Here is a 9895-nt window from a genome sequence, read left to right on the forward strand (position 1 = left end):
GGGAGGGGTCATGCACCGGCTGGGCTCATTCGCCTCCTGTGCCCACAGCCAACCTGACAGGGCACGAGGAGAAGGTGAGCGTCGAGAACTTCGAGCTGCTCAAGGTGCTGGGCACGGGAGGTGAGGACCCCCACGGGGCAGGTGTCCCAGGCCTGGGGCCCGCCCGCGCCTGCCTGGGCCAGGGCCAGGCCTCCGGCGATGCCCCCCACCCTTTCCCGGCACGGCCCGCCTTGCCCGCCCCGCCCATCCCTGCCAGGGTTTGCATGCCCACTCCCAGGGACGTGCCTGCTCCCAGGGCGCTCCACACTGACACGGCCCCTCCCCGCAAGGTCCTTCGGGATTTGCCAACACCCTCCAGGGCTTGCAAGCCCTCCCAAGTGATTTGCGCTCCCTACCCCCACCTCCGCCCCCCTCCGCCATGTGGGAGCCTGGTCTCCTAGCTTTGCACACTCCCAGGATTGCACACTCCCGGGGATGGGTTTGCACATCCCTCCCCTGTCCACTCTGCTCGCCTCCCCTGGCATGTGGCATCTGTCCGATCTTCCCCGCGTTTGCACATGTCCNGGGCCGCATCCTCCCCTTCCTTGGAAGGCTCTGGCAGCTTTTTGCACGCTTGCCTCTCCCTCGGGTTCCTCGCCCTAGCGCGCACACCCTCCTGGGCTGGCATCACCCTCGCCCCCACGGGTCCGCACCACCCTTCTGCTCACGCTCTACCGTCCGCTGGCTCACGGCTCCCACAGCCTACGGGAAGGTGTTTCTGGTGCGGAAAGCGGTCGGGCACGACGCCGGGAAGCTGTACGCTATGAAGGTGCTGCGCAAGGCGGCCCTGGTGCAGCGCGCCAAGACGCAGGAGCACACGCGCACCGAGCGCTCCGTGCTGGAGCTGGTGCGCCAGGCCCCCTTCCTGGTTACGCTGCACTACGCCTTCCAGACGGACGCCAAGCTGCACCTCATCCTGGGTAAGGGTGGGCACCTGCCAGCCTTGGAGGTGGGGCCCCTCAATCAGGGCTGCTTCCCAAAGTCCATTCTGCCCCCCGCCCCCTCCCCTCCCAGACTACGTGAACGGAGGTGAGATGTTCACCCACCTGTACCAGCGCCAGCACTTCAAAGAAGCCGAGGTGCGCGTGTACGGGGGCGAGATCGTGCTGGCCCTGGAGCATCTGCACAAGGTGGGTGAGGCCCTGGGCACCTGGCTACCGCAGAACATGGCACGCACGTGGCAGCCTTGACTGGTGGCCTTGATGGGGCCTGGAGCGGCTTTCCCAGGCCTCTCGGGAGGAAGGCCTTAGAGCTGCCTGGGGAGGGGTCCCTTCCTCTGGCACCTCCATGTAGGGGCTTTCCTCCGACAGGGAACTCGGGCTGCCTCCTGGGGCCACACTCACAGAACTTCCTCAAACGGACACCTCATGCCTTGGCTTCCAAGGCCTTCTTGAAATGGGGATCTTCTTTGTAGGCTTTCCTCCCTCTGGGACCTTGGGGCGTGTTTCCGTGGGGCGTCCCCGTGCTGTCCTCTGTCCTTGCTTTTGCATCTTAAATGGCCTTTCCCATCCCATGGCCCGGTCCCTGGGCACACTCCTGCCCCGGACACCCCTTCTCTAGAGGGGGTCCCCTTATCCCGAGCTGGGGCTTGGTGGACGTGGACACGGGCCGTAGAAGGCGGGGACATTGGGGTGGACGCATCAGTGTGTTCTTGCCCCCGCCAGCTGGGTATCATCTACCGAGATCTGAAGCTGGAAAATGTGCTGCTCGACTCCGAGGGCCACATCGTCCTCACAGACTTTGGGCTCAGCAAGGAGTTCCTGACGGAGGAGGTGAGCCAAGGGCAAGGTCGCTGCCTCCGGCACCCCCCCTCACGCCTTCTCCTTCCCGTCTCCTCCTGCTCCACGCCTGGCTCTGCGTTTCTCGCGGCGCAGAGGGACGCAGGCCCGGGTCCTGTGTTCAGGGGGCCCCCTCTGTTCCGACCCTCGCAAGTCCAGCGAGTCCTGCTCTGAGCCTTGGGGACCGCTGGGTGTCCCAACGTGTCCTCTCGCCCTCCCAGAAAGAACGGACCTTCTCCTTCTGCGGCACCATCGAGTACATGGCCCCCGAAATTATCCGCAGCAAGTCGGGGCATGGCAAGGTGGGTTGGCAGGGGAGCGGGTGGGGAGTAGTGGCGGGGTGAGGCGGGGGTGGCCGTGGGCCCTGACCCCAGCTCTGCCCCGGCAGGCTGTGGACTGGTGGAGCCTGGGTATCCTGCTCTTCGAGCTGCTGACGGGGGCCTCGCCCTTCACCCTGGAGGGCGAGAGGAACACGCAGGCGGAGGTGTCCCGGTGCGGGGGACTGGGCGAGAAGGGTGGCTGAGGGGCCTGGGCAGGGTTGGGGAGGGGGCTCGCTGCCCCTGACGCCCCCCCAATCCTCCCAGACGGATCCTGAAGTGCTCCCCTCCCTTCCCCCCCCGGATCGGGCCCGTGGCGCAGGACCTGCTGCAGCGGCTACTTTGCAAAGACCCCAGGAAGCGGCTGGGCGCGGGGCCCCAGGGGGCGCAGGAAGTGAAGAGCCACCCCTTCTTCCAGGTGAGGCTCCTGGCCCTCCCGCACACCTCTGTGCACACACCCAGACCAGGCTGCTGCTCTGTGTTGGGGGCCCCTGGAGGGATGGCCTGACACCAGCTGATTTCACTTGATGCCTCCAGGGGCCCCTGCGTGGCTCCGGTGGTTGAGCATCAGACTTTGATTTTGGCCTTGGTCATGATCCCAGGGTCGTGGTATCGAGCCCCACATTGGGTTCTGTGCTGGGCGAGGAGCCTACTTAAGATTGCCTCTCTCTCTCTCTCCCTCCCTCTGCCCTTCTCCCCCACTCGCATGCTCTCTCTCTCTCTCTCTCAAAAGAGAGGGAGAAAAACCTCCAGATAAAGAAAATGGGTTTGTCTTCTCCCATCTCTAGTGAAACTTGGAAGATGGGTTGGGTCCCCGGGGGAAAGAATGTGGGGTTCATTGACTGGCAGGGCCAGCAGGGGCTTGAGGGATTCATCCCCAGACAGGTTCAGAGAGGGGAGGTGACCCGCTCCGGGTTGCACAGGAAATGGTGTCGTGCTGGGAACAGATTGCGGGATTCCCGTTGGCCCACATCCTAACTCAAAGTCACACGTTTGGCTCTGAGCTTCCTCCCAGGCATTTTGTTCTTTGTTCCTGTCCCGTCCGTGTGCCTGTCATTCAGATGGACAGTTGGTCAGTCGCTTGCGTTTTGTTCACTTGTCAAGAGCACACACAGGTTAAGCGCGGTGCTGGGTGCATTCCGTTTCCCTGTGAGACGGTGCTGGCTCGGGTGCTGTGCGTGGCCTGCCTCATTGACTAGCAGGACCCTGTGACACTGAACGCCTCCCGTGTGATGGCTCTTTGCTCGCATTATTTCATGTAACCTTCAGAACCATTCTGATCATCCCCATCTTTACAGACGAGGAAACCGAGGTCCAGAGAGGTTAGGTAATTTGCCTAAGATCACCCAACCAGGAAGTGATGGAGCTCAAATCTAAACCCAGTCTGGATGACCTGAAGCCCATGCTCTTTTAAAAAAATTTTTGAAAAATGTTTTCATATTTTTGAGAGAGAGAGACAGAGTGTGAACGGGGGAGGGGCAGAGAGAGAGGGAGACAGAATGTGAAGCAGCTCCAGGCTCTGAGCTCTCAGCATGGAGCCCAACGCAGGGCTTGAAATCACAGACTGTGAGATCATGACCTGAGCCATGGTTAACCGACTGAGCCACCTGGGCGCCCCTGAAATCCATGCTCTTAACTGCTGTGTTCTGTTTACACGCGGGTATCAGATTTGCTACTTGTCTGAGATCGTAATAAAAGTGTCTGTTTGTTGGGCACTTATTGTGGGTCAGGCACTCCGTTATCCTTGCTATGAGTGCTATCTTCTAGAATCTTCTCACCAAGTACCTGCCTGGAACGTCCCTTGGAGATGCTTTCTTAGATAGGAATCCAAGTCTCCACGGTGACGATGTCCCTTTGTGGGGGAAGTGGCTGAGCAGTGGCAGTTTCCTTACATGAATTCCTCAAGCCCACCCTGAGGATGTGCCCTGGGTGCTGGGAGTAGGTTGACCAGTAATCACACTGGAGAGGCCCTCAGGTCTCCGAGGCCTGGTGCTCAGAAGCAAGGGGTGGTGCTCCCCTCAGGCCCCTTTCTCTTTGGTGGGGCACCTGGGTGGCTCAGTCGGTTGGGTGTCTGGCTTCAGCTCAGGTCATGATCTCACAGTTCGTGGGTTCGAGCCCCGCGTCGGGCTCTGTGCTGACAGCTCAGAGCCCAGAGCCTGCTTCAGATTCTGTGTCTCCCTCTTTCTCTGCCCCTCCCCAGCTCACACTTTGTCTCTCTCTCAAAAATGAATAAACATAAAAAAAAAAAAAAGACAGCTTCTTCAATGATAGCAATGCCGAGGTCCTGGGGCCAGACCTGGGGCCTTCAAGCCCAAATCTGGCCTCTTGGCTGTGAGTGACAAAAAGTCCAATCTCACATGGTGATATCCCTGGAATAGAGTTTGGCTGCTAAGAACAGAGACTGGAGTGAACTGTGCTGTAGACAAGATAGAGGTGTATGCATGTATGTACGAATGTATGTATGTTTTCACAGAAAAGGTTAGCACGTAGTCTCCATCCCCAGGCTTGCCTCGTGGGCCAAAGTGGCTGCTGGAGCTCTTGCCATTTAGCCTGTTATCTAGTCGGGAATCAGGAAAAAGGAGGAGAAGGGCAAAATAGGCACGTGCCAACTAGTCACCCTCCTCTTGAGGTTTTTTCTCAGGATTCCTATCTCACAATCACTGCTTATGAGTTATGGGTCACCCCTAAGTGCACCGAAGTTTCTAAAATACATTAGTTATGCCCATTGCTTCCTGAAATAAGATTGGGGCTATGGTACTAAGGAAGACCGGGGGACTGGATGGTTGGGCAGGCACTGAACAGGCTCTGCTACCCTAGCTTAAACATAAAAAGGCGTGTTTTAGCTCCCGGAAGTGAAAAGTCTAAGGAAAAGTGGTCTGACTTCAGGCAAGGCTGCATCCAGGTGCTGGATTTGTCACTAAGAATTTCTTTCGTTGTGTCTTGGCTCTTCTGCATGGGGAGTTCATCATTAGGCCCTGAGGGGGTCCCCAGCAGTTCCAGCCCCATATCCTCCCAGATTTAAGCCCAGTTGGAGAAAGAGATTTGGTTTGCACAGCAATGGTATTGAAAGTCCCAGAATTGACTAAGTGTGATGGAGGGTTGGTTCTGTAAGGGAAACAGGGATTCTGTTATCAGAGGGAGAGAAACACAAGCCTGGGAGGCAGGAAGAACAGCTTTCCACCCAAATGCCAGACTGACCCCTTGCCTCAATGAGGTGCTAGCTGCCAGCGAAGGTGGCCCGAGGGGGCGCGTTTTCACTTCCTACCCTTGACCCCCAGTCTCTTATCCCTTTTCCCCAGGGTCTGGATTGGGCTGCTCTGGCTGCTAGGAAAATCCCAGCCCCATTCCGACCCCAGATCCGCTCAGAGCTGGATGTGGGCAACTTTGCAGAGGAATTTACGCGGCTGGAGCCTGTCTACTCACCCCCTGGCAGCCCCCCGCCTGGGGATCCTCGAATCTTCCAGGTGAGTGAGAGCTCACGGAGCCACAGGTGCCGTGGGGACAGGACGCTGCTGCCAGCCCCGGCCCTGGCTGAGTCCTGGCCCTGCACAGGCCCTGTGCTCTGGTCAGGACTCCGCGTCTCCCCGATGGGTACCTGGAATTGCCAGTCACATAGCCATGGCAGGACCCGTCTTTGAATCTCATGGTTTAGTTTTAGATTTCATGTTAATTTCCCTTCTACTCCATAGATCTCTTCATTGTTCTCTAAAAGTATCGCTTTAACTATTCAGTTGCTTAGGTGGACAACTGGAAAGAGATCCTCTGTTTATATCGTGGCTTGGCATGTTCCCTTTGCAAATCGCATCATGTTTGTGGAAGCACAGGCCCCCTCCGCTCAATTTTAGAGGCTGAGGCCTGTTGAACAAGTCCAAACTCCTTTGCTCGGCATTCAACGCCCTGCACGATGTGATCCTTGCTCAGCGCCCTAGCCCCAGTGCTCACCGCGGTCCCACTTGGTGCTCTAGCACCTGTGATGAACTTCTCAGAGGTTCCAGAACATGCCACTGTGCCTTTGCACATGCAGTTCCTTCCCCCTGGAGTACCTTCCCCACAGTCCGCCGCCTGGCCAGCCTCCCACTCATCTTCCAAGCAGCGCTGCTCCTGGGTGAATTCTTCCCCACTCCTCTGGTCCTGGGCCGCCCTTTCCTTGCACATTGGTTCTCGGCAGACGGCACCCGCTCTGAGCAGTGTCAGAGTGTATCCTAATGGCCTTACTGAGCCTCTCCTGGTCTGGAAGCTCCCAGAAGGCAGGGACTGTGTTTAATTTCTGTGTCCCTTTGGCCAGAGTGGGGGCCTGGCCTGTAGGACATGGTCCATAAATATGAAACAAGGATAGGCCAATATGAACCGTAGATGGATCAGTCCCCTCTGTGAGCCTCTCCCAAGTAATGGCTTTGCTGGAACTGTCCCTTAGTGGTCGCAGTTCTTTTTTTGTAAATATTTTGTAATGTTTATTTATCTTTGAGAGAGAGAGACAGAGCACTAGTAGGGGAAGGTCAGAGAGAGAGAGAAAGAGAGAGAGAGAGAGATAAAACCTGAAGCAGGCTCCAGACTCTGAGCTGTCAGCACAGAGCCTGATGTGGGGCTCAAACCCATGAACCGTGAGATAATGACCTGAGCCGAAGTCAGATGCTTAACTGACTGAGACCCCCAGGTGCCCAATGTTGTCTCACAGTTCTCATGAGAAAGTTCTTCTGATTCACTGATTCACTGTGAATCAGTGGTTACTTTCATTCACCCATTTCATGATTCAAAAATACGGACTGAGCGCCTACCATGTGCCAGGCACTGATCTGGGCACCCGGGGGCTGATCAATGACCCTAACGGAAAAGCGGAAAAGTGTAGAGCCTGCGTTCCTGTGTGCAGTGGGGCTGCGTGTTTAGGAGAAAACAATACATCATTAAAATGACCCTTAAGGATCTCTTGAATTGCCTCTTTGTATTTCCCCAGTCGCCCCTCCCCTTGCAGGGGAGGCCAATGTTTGGGTTGAGATGAAGGAATAAAGACTTTTTTGTATTCGGTGGGTAGATTTGAATTCTCATAAGCTAAGTGTGTGTGATGCCAGGCTGTGGCTCTTTTATGCATCGGGTCCATCATTTTCGGGTCACTACATTGTGCCAGATGATGGCCTTGGCCCTTGGTGGTCACTGTGACGAGAAGGGGGGAGTCTCAGATTCGTGGGGGGGGGGACACACGGACCTATGTGATCATAGAACAAGCTGGAATAACATGTGCACACATCCTGGGTGCACCAGGGATGCCAAGGCAACGCCCTCCATTACCCACTAGGGTCCAGGGTCTTCCCTCGGCCTGCCCCGCCCCTCACCCAGTCTGGGCCTTCCTGGGACTCCATATGCCCTCCATAAGCCCCTATGCCCATCAGCCCCTGACAAACACCCCACCCCTGCAGGGATACTCCTTCGTGGCGCCCTCCATCCTGTTTGACCGTAACAACGCGGTGATGACGGATGTGCTGGAAGCACCTGGCGCTGGAGACCGGCCCGGCCCGGCAGCGGTGGCCCGGAGCGCCATGATGCAGGTGGGTTGGGCCAGGGTGGGAAGTTGCTACTGGGGAGTCCGGGCTCGGGGATTCCAGACCTGGCTTCACCAGGTGCCCGCGGTGTGCCCTCCGTGAGGTTTGGAGCCTCTCCGGGGTGGCGTGTGACGTGGCCGCCAGGCTCCCGGGTACGACCTCTGACGCGCCCCCTTCGCCGCCAGGACTCGCCCTTCTTCCAGCAGTACGAGCTGGATCTGCGGGAGCCCGCCCTGGGCCAGGGCAGCTTCTCCGTGTGTCGCCGCTGCCGCCAGCGCCAGAGCGGCCAGGAGTTCGCGGTCAAGATCCTCAGCCGCAGGTGGGCGGGCCCCTGGTGGGCAGGGCCTGCAAAGACGAGTCCGGGAGGGCGGGGTCGGAGGTCGGCCCAACTGACCCCGCCCGCCTCGCCCCCAGGCTGGAGGGGAACACGCAGCGAGAGGTGGCGGCCCTACGGCTTTGCCAGTCGCACCCCAATGTGGTGAAATTGCATGACGTGCATCACGACCAGGTGACGCTTTCTTGGGCTGGGGCGCAACGCAGGGGCTCAGGAGACTGCCCTTGGAGAGCGGGCGGGGAGGAGGGCAGGAGGAGGAGCCTGAGGACTCGGTGCGGGGACTTGAGGGGTACGGCAGGCCAGGGAGGTGGAATCTGAGGGTAGTAGGGCCGGAGGATCGGGGGATCGGAAGGCGGGGGCTGAGGATGGCCAAGGGAACTGAACTTGAGGCGGACGTAGAGGGGGCTAGGATTTAAGGTGGCAAAGGGGCGGAGGTCCGGGAGGCTGTGGCAGTAGAACCTGACGTGGGGCCTAAGTGGGGTTTTTGGGGTGGTGTTAGTTCCGGGCTCGAATAGGGGAGGAGACTGAGGCTAGGGGCGGGGCCCGGCCAGTGGGTGGGGCCCGGCCGGGGTCGAGGTCCGGAGCCGGGACCCGGGTGGTGACCGAGGCCCGCCGCTCCGCCCGCAGCTGCACACGTACCTGGTCCTGGAGCTGCTGCGGGGCGGGGAGCTGCTGGAGCATATTCGCAAGAAGAGGCACTTCAGCGAGTCGGAGGCGAGCCAGATCCTGCGCAGCCTCGTGTCGGCCGTGAGCTTCATGCACGAGGAGGCGGGCGTGGTGCACCGCGACCTCAAGCCGGAGGTGGGCGCCGGCCTTGGGTGGCCGGGGAGGGCCGAGGCGCGGAGGGCTCGTCTCTGACGGCCGCCCCGCCGCCCTCGCAGAACATCCTGTACGCCGACGACACGCCCGGAGCCCCGGTGAAGATCATCGACTTTGGGTTCGCGCGGCTGCGGCCGCAGAGCCCCGCGGGGCCCATGCAGACGCCCTGCTTCACGCTGCAGTACGCAGCCCCCGAGCTGTTGGCGCAGCAGGGTTACGATGAGTCCTGCGACCTCTGGAGCCTCGGCGTCATTCTGGTATGAGACGGGGTCCCCAGGAGGGTGCAGGGGGCCCCGAGCCTGGGTTCCGAGGGCTCCTCGACGCGGGCCAACAGGGCCCCCTCCGAGGCGGAGGACAGGGGTCATCTTGGTGGGGGCGGCAGGGTTTGCTCAGAGGCTGGGCTTAGAGGTCACCCTGATGCAGAGGCGGGGTTGCTCTGGTGCTGGGGTCAGGGCATCCGAGTACTAGGGGTTGGAGGTCAGGGTTCATCATCACGCAACGGCCTCCGGAGTTACCTTCACGGAGAGGGTGAATGGTCCTGGGGGTGGGTGGGCTGAGTCGGCCTCCTGGCCTCTCTCGGCCCTGCAGCCCCGACCGGTCTCCCTTTTCCCTCCACCTGCCCAGTACATGATGCTGTCGGGGCAGGTCCCCTTCCAGGGGGCTTCAGGCCAGGGCGGGCAGAGCCAGGCGGCAGAGATCATGTGCAAGATCCGCGAGGGGCGCTTCTCCCTCGACGGAGAGGCCTGGCAGGGCGTGTCTGATNGATTAAGTGTTCGGTCTCGGGGACCGGTCCGGGAGGAGAGTGGGGCTCTTGGGATGTCGCTGGGGCCCAGCTTCGACACTTCCCTGCCCTGCCTCCAGGGCTTCTGACGGTGGACCCCGCCAAGCGGTTGAAGCTCGAGGGGCTGCGGGGCAGCTCATGGCTGCAGGACGGCAGCGCGCGCTCCTCGCCCCCACTCCGGACGCCCGACGTGCTGGAATCCTCGGGTCCGGCTGTGCGCTCCGGGCTCAACGCCACCTTCATGGTGAGGGGCGGGGCCCGTGGGAGGGGGGCGGACGGGCTGGAGGGGCGGG

The 9895-nt window shown here is 60.0% G+C and overlaps 1 protein-coding gene across 1 annotated transcript in view; it reads left to right on the plus strand.

The window, feature by feature from the left end:
* Positions 1–52: 52 nt before the first annotated feature.
* Positions 53–9895, plus strand: part of RPS6KA4 (ribosomal protein S6 kinase A4) — a 9914-nt gene continuing 71 nt past the window's right edge. The window contains exons 1-15 of the mRNA XM_077759587.1: positions 53–120; positions 741–959; positions 1054–1169; positions 1704–1811; positions 2039–2119; positions 2206–2309; positions 2402–2552; positions 5434–5598; positions 7546–7674; positions 7854–7987; positions 8083–8176; positions 8630–8803; positions 8884–9078; positions 9446–9623; positions 9683–9846. Coding sequence (XP_077615713.1) covers positions 803–959; positions 1054–1169; positions 1704–1811; positions 2039–2119; positions 2206–2309; positions 2402–2552; positions 5434–5598; positions 7546–7674; positions 7854–7987; positions 8083–8176; positions 8630–8803; positions 8884–9078; positions 9446–9623; positions 9683–9846 — 1950 coding nt within the window. The 5' untranslated portion in view covers positions 53–120; positions 741–802. The remainder of the gene's footprint in view (positions 121–740; positions 960–1053; positions 1170–1703; positions 1812–2038; positions 2120–2205; positions 2310–2401; positions 2553–5433; positions 5599–7545; positions 7675–7853; positions 7988–8082; positions 8177–8629; positions 8804–8883; positions 9079–9445; positions 9624–9682; positions 9847–9895) is intronic.

The sequence above is a fragment of the Crocuta crocuta genome, unplaced genomic scaffold (assembly GCF_008692635.1).
Source record: "Crocuta crocuta isolate KB4526 unplaced genomic scaffold, BGI_CrCroc_1.0 scaffold53, whole genome shotgun sequence".
NCBI classification, from domain to species: Eukaryota; Metazoa; Chordata; class Mammalia; order Carnivora; family Hyaenidae; genus Crocuta; species Crocuta crocuta.